General features: G+C 42.5%; 1 protein-coding gene across 4 annotated transcripts in view; it reads right to left on the bottom strand.

The window, feature by feature from the left end:
* UACA (uveal autoantigen with coiled-coil domains and ankyrin repeats) overlaps window positions 1-10,718 on the bottom strand; it is a 117,559-nt gene extending 106,841 nt beyond the window's left edge. For 3 of the 4 annotated variants that reach the window (XM_062206553.1, XM_062206556.1, XM_062206552.1), the window contains exon 1: window positions 10,602-10,718. In XM_062206553.1, coding sequence (XP_062062537.1) covers window positions 10,602-10,676 — 75 coding nt within the window. In that variant the 5' untranslated portion in view covers window positions 10,677-10,718. The remainder of the gene's footprint in view (window positions 1-10,601) is intronic. The other variant, XM_062206551.1, reaches the window with a different exon arrangement.
* Window positions 10,719-16,963: the final 6,245 nt, after the last annotated feature.

Genomic DNA, 16,963 nt, shown 5'->3' with positions numbered 1-16,963 from the left:
TGCTGCTTACAAGAAACACATCTTTCCAACAAAGATGCATACAGACTGAAAGTGAAAGGCTGGAAAAATATATACCATGCCAACAGAAATGAAAAAAGAGCGGGCGTAGCCATCTTAATATCGGACAACATAAACTTTAACACAAAAACTGTTAAGAGAGACAAAGAGGGGCACTATACAATGATTACGGGATCCATTCAACAGGAAGATATAACGATTATCAATGTATATACACCTAATTACAGGGCACCAATTTATTTAAAAGATTTGTTAAGGGACTTAAAGGGGAGACTTAGACTTCAATACAATAGTACTGGGAGACTTCAATACTCCACTCTCAGAGATAGACAGATCAACAGGACAGAAGATCAACAAGGAGACAGTAGATTTAAACGACACTATAGCCCAAATGGATCTAACAGATATCTACAGAACTTTTCATCCTACACATAAAGAATTTACATTCTTCTCAGCAGTACATGGAACCTTCTCTAGAATTGACCACATACTAGGCCATAAAGCAAGTCTCAGCAAATTCAAAAGAATTAGAATCATACGATGCAGCTTCTCAGACCACAGTGAAATAAAGTTGGAAATTAGCAACTCAGGAATCCCTAGAATATATGCAAACACATGGAGACTGAATAACATGCTTCTGAATGAACACTGCGTCATAGAAGAAATCAAAAGAGAAAGCAAAAACTTTCTGGAAGTAAATGAGGATAACAGCACAACATACCAAAACTTATGGGATACAGCAAAAGCAGTGTTAAGAGGAAAGTTTATAACAATAGGTGCCTACATCAAGAAATTGGAAAGGCACCAAATAAATGAGCTTTCAATACATCTCAAGGACCTAGAAAATCTGCAGCAAACCAGACCCAAATCTAGTAGGAGAAGAGAAATAGTTAAAATCAGAGAAGAAATCAACAGGATTGAATACAAAAAAAAAAAAAAAAATTACAAAAAATCAGCCAAACGAGGAGCTGGTTTTTTGAAAAAATAAACAAAATTGACACCCCATTGGCCCAACTAACTAAAAAAAGAAAAGACTCAAATCAATAAAATCAAAGATGAAAAAGGAAACGTAACAACAGACACCACAGAAATAAAAAGAATCATCAGAAATTACTACAAGGACTTGTATGCCAGCAAACAGGGAAATCTATCAGAAATGGACAGATTCCTGGACACATACAACCTACCTAAATTGAGCCAGGAAGACACAGAAAACCTAAACAGACCAATAACTGAGACAGAAATTGAAACAGTAATAAAGGCCCTCCCAACAAAGAAAAGCCCAGGACCAGATGCATTCACTGCTGAATTCTACCACACATTTAAAGAAGAACTAACTCCAATTCTTCTCAAACTATTCAGAACAATGGAAAAAGAGGGAATCCTCCCAAATTCTTTCTATGAAGCCAGCATCACCTCAATTCCTAAGCAGGAAGAAGATGCAACATTGAAAGAGAATTACAGACCAATATCCCTGATGAATATAGACGCAAAAATCCTCAATAAAATTCTGGCCAATAGAATGCAACAACACATCAGAAAGATCATCCACCCAGGCCAAGTGGGATTTATCCCTGGTATGCAGGGATGGTTCAATGTTCCCAAACAATCAACGTGATACACTACATTAACAGACTGCAGAAGAAAAACCATATGATTCTCTCAATAGATGCAGAGAAAGCATTTGATAAAATACAACACCCTTTCATGATGAAAACTAAGCAAACTGGGTATGGAAGGAACATTCCTCAATACAATCAAAGCAATTTATGAAAAACGCATGGCCAGCATCCTATTGAATGGATACAAGTTGGAAGCATTTCCACTGAGATCTGGTACCAGACAGGGATGCCCACTCTCACCACTGCTCTTCAATATAGTTCTGGGAGTTTTAGCCAGAGATATTAAGCAAGAAAAAGAAATTAAAGGAGTACAAATTGGGAAGGAAGAACTCAAACTATCCCTCTTTCAAGATGATATGATTCTTTATTTAGGGGATCCAAAGAACTCTACTAAGAGACTATTGAAACTCATAGAAGAGTTTGGCAAAGCAGCAGGATACAAAATCAATGTAAAAAAATCAACAGCCATGTATACACAGGCAATGCCACAGCTGAGAAAGAACTTCTAAGATCAATCCCATTCACAATAGCTACAAAAACAATCAAATATCTTGGAATAAACTTAACCAAGGACATTAAAGATCTCTACGATGAAAATTACAAAACCTTAAAGAAAGAAATAGAAGCGGATACCAAAAAATGGAAAAATCTCCCATGCTCATGGAAGAATCAATATCATCAAAATGTCCATTCTCCCAAAAGCAATTTATAGATTCAATGCAATACCAATCAAGATACCAAAGACATTCTTCTCAGATCTGGAAAAAATGATGCTGAAATTCATATGGAGACACAGGAGACCTCGACTAGCTAAAGCAATCTTGTACAACAAAAACAAAGCTGGAGGTATCACAGTACCAGATTTCAGGTCATACTACAGGGCAGTTGTTATCAAAACAGCATGGTACTGGTACGGAAACAGATGGATAGACAAATGGAACAGCATAGAAACACCAGAAATCAACCCAAACATCTACAGCCAAATTATATTATATTATATTATATTATATTATATTATATTATATTATATTATATCAAGGATCCAAAACCAATCCCTGGAGTAAGGACAGTCTATTCAATAAATAGTGCTGGGAAAATTGCATTTCCACATGCAGAAGCATGAAGCAAGACCCATACCTTTCACCTTACACAAAAATTCACTCAACATGGATTAAAGACTTAAATCTATGACCCAACACCATCAAATTATTAGAGAGCATTGGAGAAACCCTGCAAGATATAGGTACCGGCAAAGACTTCTTGGAAAAGACCCCAGAAGCACAGGCAGTCAAAGCCAAATTAACACTTGGGATTGCATCAAATTGAGAAGTTTCTGTACTTCAAAAGAAACAGTCAGGAAAGTGAAGAGGCAACTGATAGAATGGGAAAAAATATTTGCAAACTATACTACAGATAAAGGTTTGATAACCAGAATCTACAAAGAAATCAAGAAACTCCACAACATCAAAACAAACAACCCACTTAAGAGATGGGCCAAGGACCTCAACAGCCATTTTTCAAAAGAGGAAATCCAAATGGCCAACAGGCACATGAAAAAATGTTCAAGATCACTAGCAATCAGGGAAATGCAAATCAAAACCACAATGAGGTTTCACCTCACCCTGGTTAGAATGGCTCACATTCAGAAATCTACCAACAATAGATGCTGGAGAGGATGTGGGGAAAAAGGGACACTAACCCACTGTTGGTGGAAATGCAAACTGGTTAAGCCACTATGGAAGTCAGTCTGGAGATTCCTCAGAAACCTGAATATAACCCTACCATACAACCCAGCCATCCCACTCCTTGGAATTTACCCAAAGGAAATTAAATTGGCAAACAAAAAAGCTGTCTGCACCTTAATGTTTATTATAGCTCAATTCACAATAGCTAAGACCTGGAACCAACCCAAATGCCCATCAACAGTAGACTGGATAAAGAAATTATGGGACATGTACTCTATAGAATACTATACAGCAGTCAAAAACAATGAAATCTGGTCATTTGCAACAAATTGGAGGAATCTGTAAAACATTATGCTGAGTGAATTAAGGCAGTCCAAAAGAGACAAATATCATATGTTCTCCCTGATCGGTGACAACTAACTGAGCACCAAAGGGGAAACCTGTTGAAGTGAAATGGACACTATGAGAAACAGTGACTTGATCAGCCCTTTTCCTGACTGTTGATGTACAATTTAATATTTTAACCCTTTTAGTATTTTTTTGTTCTAGTACTATTGGTTGAACTCTGTAATTAACACACAATTATTCTTAGGTGTTTAAATTTAACTGAAAAGTGATCCCAGTTAAATATGAGTGGGAATAAGAGAGGGAGGAGATGTACAGTTTGGGACATGCTCAATCAGACTTGCCCCAAATGGTGGCATTAGAAACGTGCCAGGGGATTCCAATACAATCCCATCAAGGTGGCATGTACCAATGCCATCTCACTAGTCCAAGTGATTAATTTCAGTTCACAATTGATCGCTCTAACAGGTCTAAGAGTCAAAGGGATCACACAAACAAGACTAGTGTCTGCTAATACTAACTGACAGAATAAAAAAGGGAGAGAACAATCCAACATGGGAAGTGGGAGACACAGGAGACTCATAGAACAGCAGATGCCCTAAACAGCACTCTGGCCTAAGAATCGGCCCTTAAGGCATTCAGATCTGGCTGAAGAGCCCATGATAGTGTTTTAGGCATGGAAAGACAAGACACCGTGGCAAAAAAAAAAAAAAAAAAGAAGAAGAAGAAGAAGACCTAAATGAAAGATCTCTGTGAGGGAGATCCCAGTGGAAAGAACAGGGCCATCAAAGAAGGAGGTACCTTTGTCTGAAGGGAGGAGAGAACTTCCACTTTGACTATGACCCTGTCTGAATAAGACTGAAGTCGGCAAACTCAAAAGCTTCCATTGCCTTGGCAACTCATGACTAGAGCCTAGGGAGATTACTAACACCATAAACAAGAGTGTCAAATTGTTAAGTCAACAACAGGAGTCACTGTGTACTTACTCCTCATGTGGGATCTGTCCTTAATGTGTTGTCCAATGTGAAGTAATGCTATATCTAGTACTGAAACAGTATTTTACACTCTGTGTTTCTTTGTGGGTGCAAACTGATGAAATCGTTACTTAATATATACTAAATCGATCTTCTGTATATAAAGATAATTGAAAATGAATCTTGATGTGAATGGAATGAGAGAGGGAGGTGGAGATAGGAGGGGTGTGAGTGGTAGGGAAATTATGGGGGGGGGAGCCATTGTAATCCATAAACTGTACTTTGGAAATTTATATTTACTAAACAAAAGTTTAAAAAAGATTGTAATCTTAGCTTTTTCTTTCCTTAAAATTTATTTCAAGAAGTGGTCATTTTTTCTATAAATTTCACTAAAACCAGAATTTTGCTCACTGCAACCCCACATTCTCCATCCTCTCGACTTTCCATAACATGGCAGTTCCATCTGAAGGGTTACCCTATTCATGTTTGTTTCTCTCACAAGGACAGTGACCCTGGATGATTCCACCAGGAGGTAAACCATTGCTGGTCCTTCCTTTTGAGGCATTCATTGCCTCTCATGGTCACTGTTAAGTTTCCATCGATTCGCTCATCAGTGGGGTGCAAAGTCACGATGCAATCACTCTACTACTCTTTCTTCACTTACTAGACAGGATGGAATACATGTTATCCTCCTTCCATTATCCCACTTCATCTTTTAGTGGGGAGAAAATACCTTTAATAAGACAGAAACTTCCTCTTATCAACCATTGAGTCACTCTGAGATCTAGCACACACATGATAAGTACAATGAATGTTTCATTCCCGTTCTTTTCTAGCTTTTAAAAAGAACACATTCGTTACTTAGCACTCTCCAAAAGTAGTTATATGTATGTATTTTTTTTTTTTTGGTCATCATTATGAATTCATGTTGAAGAATTCACTCTACTGCAGTTGTCATCCTTGTTATCCTTGTTAATGATCAAATGTTCCTACCCTCACCAAAGTGGAAGTCTCTTCGGGTTGACTACAGAGTACAGATCTTTGATGGGCTCCTTGCATTCTAGTGCAACAAGGGTATTCCAGGTTCACCCTGCACTTTTCCGCTCTCAATTCGAAATTATTCACTTCAGCAAAAAGAACCTAACTACTAATCCATACTTGAATCTATCTTATGCGTACCATGAATGTTTTCCAAAGTAAATAAAATGAGTGCTCAGCAAGGTCCAATTCCTGAACTGATTTCTGAGCTAAACTGCACATATGAACAGAAACTATGATACAGAAATGTATACAATCATTACTTCATCCTTATTAAAAGAATTAAAATTCTTAACCACTCATGACTCAAGACCTTCAACTCATAATGAACCAAAACATCTACCGAACAAACTTTGCCTTGCTATTACCATAAAATCCAGCAACCCAAATAAACAAGATGGTCAGTGTAGACATACTGGGATACTGGGTTGGGGATGACAATGAAAAGAACAGAAAAAAAAAAAAAAAAAAAAAAAAAAACCTTCTTTACTATGATTCTCCTACAGTAAGCCCAGGAAAAACAATTCAAGGACAACCACAGGAAGCTATCTGAGTAACGCTTTAATCAAGGTGAGCATTTTAATTAAAGGTTGTGACCTTCATGAAAATGAATAGACACTGTTCAATTAGGTATCATGAGTTTAAAACGCACATAAACATCTGTGATATCGGCTAGTCATATTACCCAAAAGTCACTGTTATAATAAACTAAACCATCTTTTCAAAGGCGAATCTCTGCCTTGAAAACACTAAGCCCTCATTCTCACAATCACAAGGACAACAAAATCATGTTTCATCCACTATGCTTGCTAGACGTCTCAACCAATGGTCTCAATGGGTCCCAAAAGAAGTTTGAGAATACTATTTTCTGTTCCCATATTTGTAATTCTATCAATAGAAGCATCAGTGTTTTATCAGGGTGCTGAGAGCATAAGCCAGATGCTTAAGAATATATGCAGTTGCTAATTTACAAAATTTACTGCCCACTGTAAGAGTAGCCTAGAGAAAGAACAGCAGATATAACCATTGCAGAACCTGCCAGGTCAGAGATTACTTTGACAATCAAGAACTTGCCCCGCTGAAATACTGGGCACAGGGACAAGTGAACCTGGAGTCCCTGCCAAATGTCTGCTCACAGAGTTTGTCTGCAGCCCTTCTATTAGTTCTGGAACTGTAGTCCCTTAACTTTAATCACTGAAATTTCCTCATCTGAACTGGGTGAAAATGGAACAAGCCTATTCTCACTGTGGATATAGTTGGCTGTACACATAATTTACTAGTTAATGATCCCTTTAGAAATCTGAAGTTCCAACTTAATAAGTAAAAATAAATTTAACAACAGAAAATTTCAGTTCGTGATTAAAAGGTACAGCAGTCTATAGATATGACTAATAAAAAACCGAACCTCAAGCATGTTTTACTCACCACATATAACTGCAAACCGCACTTATTTGTAAGTTTATCAACACATCCTCATTTTGTGAACTCTAAACTCCTCCACATATTTGTAACAACGGGAATATAAAGAATAGGTAACTTTTTCTGCCCATAGTCTATAAGATTATAATTAAGCATGTTATGATATTATGTATCACAAATTATGTCATAAAATTTTCACCTCACTCACAAACCTTAGCCAACTGCCAATGTGTCTCTTTCAGGTGAGGAGCTCAAATATTCCAAGAAAACTATGAAATAAACATTTTAAACTTCTCAAATCAAAGTTGTACAGAGCAAATCGTGATCATTATTACAATAATTAAATGAACACTTCAAATTAGGTAGCCAAAGAGGAAAGAGGGGTATAAAAATAAAGCAACCTAGATACCTCTAATCTTATACCAGCATAAATTCTATTTGCATCAGTGACTTAAAATGTACTACAACGAAACAAAAAAATTGAAAGACACTGGGGGGGGGGGTGCTGTTTTTGTTCTTTAACGTTTAATATTGCGGAGACATAACCTAACAAAAGGTTATAAATGCAGTTGTTAAAAAAGCAGCCACATTCTGTATAGCAAATACTACTGTAAGAAAGTTACAAATAACCAATTAAGAAATATTAGTGACTGATATTAAAATGCTAATTCCCCTCAGATAAAGTACTTAAAAACTGAAGGGGGGGGAGGATCAACAACTCAGTAGAAAAACAGGAAGGATAAGATGTTCACAGCAGAGGTAAAGGGCTCATAAAAATATGAAAAGGCGTTCAACTTCACTCCAATAAGGGAACTACAAACCTAAAGTACCCAGGGTTGCAAAAGTCAAATCGTCTGAACACGTCTGGCATTTGGTGGAGTGGTTAAGACACCAGCTCCTAGCTCTAGCTCCAGACTCCAGCTTCCAACTAATGTTGTTCCTAGAAGGCAGAGGTGATGGCTCACATAATCAGATTCCTGCCAGTCTCCTGAGACCAGGATTGAGTTTCTGGCTCCCATCTAAATCCTGACCAATCCTGGGCATTGCTGGCACTTGGGGAATGAACCAGCAGCAGATGAGAGTGCTCTTATCTCTCTCACTCTCCATTGCTCTCTCTTGCTCTCTCACTCTCCGTCCTTCTCTCTTGCTCTGTGTTTCTTTGCCTCTTAAAGAAAGAATTTAAACCACTGAGCAGTCTTTTAACAAAAGCACGAAAAAAGTAAATTGTCATATACTGGTCCAACAATGCATGAAAGGAAATCTGACAATAGCCTTCAAAATTACAAAAGCACCTATCTTTTACCCAACAAATCCACTTTCAGGTTCATGCAGGAGTATGTACACATACACACACAAAATGTATACAAGCTTACTCATCAAAGCATTGTGTACTATAGCAAAAGATGTGAAAGGGCCCAGCCATTTACAGTAAAAAACAAAAACAAAAAACCAAGGCAGGAAACAGCAAGGACAGTGAGATATTATTTGTATGCAGGGTGAATATTTACATTCACATTTGTTCCACAGCAAATTTGGAGGAACAGGCAAGCAAATTTTCACCCCAGAGGTTTCTGAGCAGAGGGACCAGGGTGTTGGAAGGACAGCAGTGAGGGGTACTTTCTGTTGTCAATATTTATATTGTTGTTCCCCTCAAATATTAAGCTATATGCTATATCACATATTCAAAGACAAATGGAAGTTTATTTTTAAGGCCAAAAGAAGAAAAGGGAATCTCAGCAACGTACACGCTTGGGACCAAAACACAGTGCACAGATTGGAAAGCATAATCTATTTCTCCTGTACATTCATCTCATTGTATCGATGCTTGGTTTCATTTTTATTAATCATGACATTCACTCACTTTCATTATAAATCTCACAAAATTTATTCCAATATTTAACCTACACTAAGAGGTGTTCACTTTTTTGGAAGCAAACATGCTCATGTTTTATTACTATGTATCCCTCTCTACTTTGGGTTGGTATTTTTAAAAAATAAGATGCACAATATAGTGACTGCCACAGAGTTATGCTCAGACATAAACACTGGATGTTCCAAATGTATAAAATGCAAACTGTGGTGTAGTGGATGAAGCCACTGCCTGCAGTGCCACATCCTATATGGGCAAAGGTTCAAGTCCTGGCTACTCCACTCCCCATCCAGCCCCCTGCTAATACACCTGGGAAAGCAGTAGAAGATAGATGGATCAAGTCCTTGGGCCCCTGCACCTGCGTCGGAGACCGGAAAGAAGCTCCTGGCTCCTGGCTTCAGATCAGCCCAGTTCAGGCTGTTGTAGCCATTTGGGGAGTGAACCAGCAGGTGGAAGACCTCTCTCTCTCTCTCTCTCTCTCTCTCTTTCTGCCTCTGCCTTTCACATACATCTTTAAAAAAAAAAATGCAAACTGGCATACTGATAATACCAGTAACAACTACATACTATATATTTCTAGAAGGGAAACAGGATACAATAAGATAATAGAGTCTTCAAAAACAGTTCATGGAAATGCATATTAACAAACTAGCCATAAATTTCAAAACTTCTTTGCACCAAGATAAACTTATGATTTCATTTTCCCACCAACTTTTTAAAATACTTGCAAAACTCCACCCCGGCCCTCCAGTGACATAAAATCCTTAGAGAAAACCAACTGCACCAGAGAAAATCGTTAACAAACCTAGGAAACTGTCTCTTTTATAAACCTGAAAACACAACCAGTAACCCCAAGAAGCTGAAACGACTAGCGTGACCTGCCACATCACCCACCAATTACTGTCTCTTAAGTGAAACGGAAGCAGTCTCATTTCTACGAACTTACGCTTCATGCTTTACTAAACAAGATCAAATATACCTCCGGGACCTTTAATTTCTGAAATGAGAATTAAAAGTCTAATTCCTCCACCATTTCTCTCACGCCCAAGTAAAACACCCCTAGAGAGAGGTGCAGAGAAAGGCGCGAGCCTGAATTCACAGAAGCAGGGGCGGATTCACTTGCAGTCTCCTAAGAGGCGCAGAATCCCCGGGTGAAACCTGTGCACAACCACAAAGGACCATTTAAATCAGCCCGAACCGGTAAGTGAGCCCTTGGAGACCTGTCTCCTTGACGTTTGAGTCTTCCCGATTTTTTGCTTTAATGACAGAATGGGAACGATTTGCCAGACTCTCCAAATCTCAGCATCTGCGCTTCTGCCACCGAAGACGGCCCCGACGGAACAAGTCCCCGGACGGAGTCACCAGGTGCGGCCCCGCAGGTCGGGCCCCGTCGGGCGCGGCGAGGCGTCTGAGGAGAAGCCCCTCAGGTGCGGCGGCGCCGCGGGGCCGCGGCCGGTCGCCCACCGCCGAGCCCCGCCGAGCCCCGCCAAGCCCCGGCCGGCGGGTCGGTCCGGGGGTCTCCGGCTGAGGCGGGGTCGCCGGGGTCCCGCGGGGCGGGAGGCACCCGCCGAGGTCCCGGAGCTCTGGCCACGGCGCTGGACGAGCTGAGGGCAGGAAGCTAGGGACTCACCGCGCTGGCGGCGGCGCCGGGCGACACGGGACCCGGCGCATCCTGCCTCCTCAGGCGGGACTTGAGACTCTTCATGGCGGCTGCGAGCCGCTCCGCGGGCGCCGGGTCCGCGGGTACTTCAGAGGCGCGGGCCTCAGGAGCCACACAGTGGCGGCGCTGTCCTGCGGCCTCCCGCCAATCAGCCGCCGCCGCGGCGGGGGCGGTGCCGAATCCGGCCAATAGGAAACCGCGAAGGAGGCGGGACTTCCCTTTCGAACTCCACGACGGTCTTCGGCCCGCTGAAGTTCAGGGCGGCGGGGCCTGAGGTGTGGACCCGACGTGGGTCCCGACGGAGCGCGAATCTTCACAAGCACGAGGCTGGACGGCGCGCTGGGCCAGACGCGCTTAGGTGTAGAAGGATCGCGGTCTAGACGAGAGCGGGAGAACACGGAGCGCGGGTATACCGAGTGCTAGTGTAGACGAGCACCGGTTTCTACACGCTCAGCCTCAGACGGAGCGCGGTATAAACGAATGTCCATCGCTCCGGTTCCGCGTGGGCCAGCGCTCCTTCCCGGCCGTGCCCTTCCTGCGCTCCCCGAAGCGGGCCGCCCACTCCGAGGCTACGGGCCCGGCACAGCGCCCGCCGCTCCGCCCCGGGTTCTGCTGCCCGGCCCGGCCCCATCCCGCGCGGGAGCCTCCGGGACCCGCAGCGGCCTCTCAGAGCCCCGGGCCGGCTGTGCGGGTGGCGGGCGGGAGGGGATTGGAGGGGCTGCAGGGCCAGCGGGCGGCCAAGAACCCACCGCCTTGGGAGGACAGGTGGGGTCAAGTGTATGTATATACATATGTATGTTTATCTATACATACATACATATATCTATTGTACATACCATGGCCTTTTCTTCCAAGAAACTCTTCTGTTTCCTGCAGAAACACAGGTGAAAGTTTTCGATGAAGTTAATTCACCCTACTCAGAACTCTGGATTTATGAAAAATTAGTTAAGGAAAGACACGAGAGCGATACCCAATAATATGCTGTTTATGAGCCATCTTCGGACGTCCTCCTTGGAGTCCGTTTACCAGCAGCGAAATGTTTGTCCTAGCCTGCAGGACCCGCCTTTCTGGCTAACAAAGGGCTCTTTCTGTGTGAAAGAACAGTTGTGTTCTTGGGAGTTTCCTTAGAGTAACAGAAGGGCTGATTGGAAAAGTATCAAGAAGTTTCAGAACTGTCTTGGAGAGACAATGGTCAAAAGCTGTGTTAACCCTTGAAAAAGTAAACTGCCTGAGAAGATGATTAAATCTCTTGATTAGAACTAAAGGAAGACACTCCCTGCCACACTTTTTTCCTCAAGATCTGGAGTCAGTCATTTTGTGGGTGGGCAGTGACTGTGCCCACTGCGACTGCAGAGCCACAGTTCTCCCCAACTGTTACAGGTACTACTTTGCCAGAAGCCGCACCCTGTCTCATCTCTCCATCACCAATACATGATGAACCATCATTACAAAGTCTTAAAAAAAAAAAAAAAAACTCTCCTTTGTTCGAGAAGCTTCAGCAGGTGATTAGAAAAAGAAATCTAACTCCTTAGCAATTAAAGCGCTGCAACACAGCCCCAACCCTGCCCTCCACCTGGCATGCTAGGTAAGTCACTCTTCAGCCTCTTTCTCAAAAGTGGGTCACGGCCATTCAACATCCACATCTTTTTTTTTTTTTTTTTTTCCTGACAGGCAGAGTTAGACGGTGAGAGAGAGAGAGAGACAGAGAAAGGTCTTCCTTCCGTTGGTTCACCCCCCAAATGGCTGCTACGGCCGGCACACTGCACTGATCCGAAGCCAGGAGCCAGGTGCTTCCTCCTGGTCTCCCATACAGGTGCAGGGCCCAAGCACTTAGGCCATCCTCCACTGCCTTCCCCGGGCCACAGCAGAGAGCTGGACTGGAAGAGGAGCAACTGGGACAGGATCTGGCACCCCATCTGGGACTAGAACCCGGTGTGCCGGCACCACAGGTGGAGGATTAGCCTAGTGAGCTGCGGTGCCAGCCTACACATCTTTTTTCTTAAAAGATTTATTTATTTATTTATTTGAAAGGCAGAGTTACAGAGTGAGAGGGAGAAGCCTTCCATCCACCTGTTCACTCCCCAGATGGCCACAATGGCCAGAGCTGCACCGATCCAAGGCCAGGAGCCAGAAGCTTCTTCTGGGTCTCCCACGTGGGTGCAGGGGCCCAAGGACTTGGGCCATCTTCTACTGCTTTCCCAGGCCATAGCAGAGAGCTGGATTGGAAATGGAGCAGCTGAGACTCGAACCAGCACCTATATGGGATGCTGGGCTCTGCAGGCGGTGGCTTTACCCACTATATTATGGTGCCAGCCTCCACAATGTATAAGTTTTTACATGTGTGCCACGTAACAGGGTTTATTAAATAAGACATAGACTCCTTCCTTCCCTGATCACCCAGCTGGAAGTAAACTCTCCATGCTCTGAATCACCCGATTGTGCTTCTACTTTGATGTAGTACCTATGATCCCTACAAACCCTATTTCACTACTGGGCTTCAGCTCTTAAAATCTGGGAATAACTGACATATGTTTGAACTTCACAGAATGCTTAGCATGTTACAGGGCTGATGCATTCTTTTGGTTCTTGGAGTAAATTGCAGTGGGTATTCTGTGTGGTCTTGTGATACACAATTGGGATACCTCAGGCCAGCATTGTGGTATAGCAGGTAATGCCATCACCTTTCATGCTGGCATCCCAAATGAGCACCACTTCACATCCTAGTTGCTCCACATCCCACCCAGCTGTGACCTGCTGATGTGCCTAGGAAAAGCAGCAGAGTATGGCCAAAGTGTTTGGCCCTTTTTATTGCAGCTCAATTCAGAACAGCTAAGATATGGAATCAACTCAGAAGTGCATTAACTGAAGACTAGATAAAGAAGTTATGGTATATGTACACTATGGAATACTACACAGTAGTTAAAAATGAAATCCTGTCTTTTGCAACAAAATGGATGCAACTGGAAACCATTTTACTTAGTGAAATTAGTCAGTCCCAAAAAGACTCCACTGTTGAGGAGCAGTGTTGTTTTTTTTTTCTTCATACTATTTGTTGAACTCTTTGTTTAGTGTGTGGTTAATCTTATGAGTATAAAGTTTGGCTGGCGCCGTGGCTCAACAGGCTAATTCTCCGCCTTGCAGTGCCGGCACACCGGTTCTGGTCCCGGTGGGGGCACCGGATTCTATCCTGGTTGCCCCTCTTCCAGGCCAGCTCTCTGCTGTGGCCTGGGAAGGCAGTGGAGGATGGCCCAAGTCCTTGGGCCCTGCACCCCATGGGAGACCAGGAGAAGCACCTGGCTCCTGGCTTCGGATCAGCGCGATTCGCCAGCCACACCAGCCATTGGAGGGTGAACCAATGGCAAAAAGGAAGACCTTTCTCTCTGTCTCTCTCTCTCTCTCTCACTATCCACTCTGCCTGTCAAAAAAAAAAAAAATGAGTATAAAGTTAACTGAAAATAGATCTTTGTAAAAAATAAGAATGGGAATAGAAGGAGAAAGGAGAAGGGTAGGGTGTGGTCAGGAGGGAGGGCAGAGTATGAAGAATCACTATGTCCCTAAATTTGTATATATGAAATTCATGAACTTTGTATACCTTAAATAAAAGGTTTCTGGGTTAAAAAGAAAAAAGTGTTTGGGCCTCTGCTACCCACGTGGGATAGATATCTGGAAGAAGCTCCTGGCTCCCAGCTTTGGCTTGGCCCAGCCCTGGCCATTGCAGCCATCTGGGGAGAGAACCAGCAAATAGAAGATCTCTGTCTCTGTCTCTGTCTCTCTCTCTCTCTCTCTCTCTGTAACTGTGACTTTCAAATAAATAATCTTAAAAAAAAATAGAGATAACTCCCACCCACACACCTTGTGAACACCAGTGACATGACCTGGGGCTGTGTTGCTGCTCAAATGCATGTGCCTCCATCTGCTCCTGTGTTCTGGGCTTAAGATAAGCATCCATTTACCCTCCAGTCCTCTAACTCTGATTCTTAAATGTTACATGCCTCCCAAGAGCACTGTCTCCCCCAGTAATTAGCTGTTGAGTTAATTTCAGCTTTATACTGTTCTGGGCGCCTCTTGTAGCATCCAGGTGACCAAAGTCTTGGTGACCAGACCACTGTCAGTTGTCACTGGATAAAGCAAAGGAAACAGAGCCACAAGTATAGCTTGCACTGCATTCCAAAAATGTTGGGCAAGTTATTTTTATGAACTGTCTGCATGATGTCCTCATGGTGTCTGTGTCCAGTGGCTTTATGGATTTTTCCAGGCTAGAAACTTGATAGCTAATGTCTGCTTATCCCCAGTTGAGAACAGCTAAGTAAATAGGTAGTAGAGCTCTTTATATTAATCTGGAAGACCCCATATGAAGCAGAATTACTATTAATAGCATTTGGCCAGACATATCTGTTAACTACTGTTACAATTTTTTAACCTTCCTTCAGAGCAAAGGGCATTTACCAACCTAAATGGACTGTGCCTGTAACCATACTGGGTCTATATGAAATGCTTTCTTGTTTTGCTTATTTTTTTATAATGCATGCAACCAGGAAGAGTAATCTATTTGAAAAATTATTTTTGATCAGTTATGCATCCTTATGGTTTTTTTAAAAGTCTTAATACAAAAGGAGAAAGTCTCCTTATCACCCCTATTCTTTTGATCCCTACTGCCAAAGAACTTGTGTTCTAGATTAGGGAACAAAGGTAACATATCAGGGTATTTCAAAAAGTTCATGGAAAATGTAATTAAACTGGTAAAGGATTAATACCCAGAATCTATAAAGAGCCCAAGAAACTAAAAAACAACAAAACAGATAATCCAGTTAAGAAATGGACAAAGGACTTGAACAGACCTGCAAGGTGGGTCTTGCAGAATTTCTTCAAAAGAAGAAATTCAGATTCCAACAGATACATGAAACAGTGCCCAGGATCACTAGCCATCAGGGAAATGCAAATTCAAGCCACATTGAGGTTTCACCTCACTCCAGTTAGAATGGCTTTCATACAGAAATCATAAAACAATAAGTGCTGGTGAGGATGTAGGGAGAAAGGTATCTTAATATACTATTGGTGGGAATATAAACTAGTATAGCCATTATGGAAGACAGTATGGATATTCCTCAGGAATCTGAAAATACATCTACAATATGACTGAGCCATTCCATTCCCAGGAGTTTACCCAAATGAAATGAAATGAGCATAGGAAAGAGTTATCTGTACTCTCATATTTATTGCAGTTCAATTCATAAAATCTAAGATATAGAATCAACCCAGATGTCCATCAACTGATGACTGGATAAAGAAAATGTGATGTATATACACTATGGAATACTACTGAGCCATAAAATGAGAATGAAATCCTGTCTTTTGCACAAAATGGATGCAACTGGAAACCATTATACTTAGTGGAAAAAAACAGTTCTATATGTGTGTGTGTGTGTGTGTTCCCTGATCTATGATAACTAATAGAACATAAAAAATGTAAAGTATATGAAGCCGGCGCCGCAGCTCAATAGGCTAATCCTCTGCCTGCGGCGCCGGCACACTGGGTTCTAGTCTCGGTCGGGGCACCGGATTCTGTCCCGGTTGCCCCTCTTCCAGGCCAGCTCTCTGCTATGGCCCGGGAAGGCAGTGGAGGATGGCCCAAGTGCTTGGGCCCTGCACCTGCATGGGAGACCAGGAGAAGCACCTGGCTCCTGGCTTCGGATCAGCTCGATGCGCCGGCTGCAGCAGCCATTGGAAAGTGAACCAACGGCAAAAAGGAAGACCTTTCTCTCTTCTCTCTCTCTCTCTCTCTCTCTCTCTCACTATCCACTCTGCCTATCAAAAAAAAAAAAAAAATGTAAAGTATATGAGTGAAACTGTTCCTGTTGAGGAACAATTTTTTTTCTTACTATCTGTTGAATTCTTTATTTAGTAGAGGATTAATCTTATGAGTATAAAGTAAACAAAGTAGATCATTGTAAAAATTAAAACATAAAATAAGACAGGAAGGAGGTAAAAGGGTGGGAGCAGGGGCAGGAGGGAGGGGAGGGTGGGAAGTATCACTATGCTCCTGAATCTCTATATATGAAATACATGGGGACCGGCGCTGTGTAGCATGCAGGGTAAAGCTGCTACCTGCAGCAACAGCATCCCATATGGGCTCTGGTTTGAATCCCAGCTGCTCCACTTCCATTCCATCTCCCTGCTAATGCCCCTGGGAAAGCAGTGGAAGATGCCCCAAGTCCTTGGGCCCCTGCATCCACATGGGAGACCCAGATGAGGTTCCTGGTTCCTGTCTTCAGCCTGGCCCAGCCCTAGCTGTTGGGGCAGTTTGGGGAGTGAACCAGTAAATGGAAGATCTC

Source organism: Lepus europaeus, chromosome 11 (genome assembly GCF_033115175.1).
Source record: "Lepus europaeus isolate LE1 chromosome 11, mLepTim1.pri, whole genome shotgun sequence".
Classification (NCBI taxonomy): Eukaryota; Metazoa; Chordata; class Mammalia; order Lagomorpha; family Leporidae; genus Lepus; species Lepus europaeus.
Note: the sequence above shows the minus strand (reverse complement) of the source record. Positions and strands in the feature narration are given on the sequence as shown.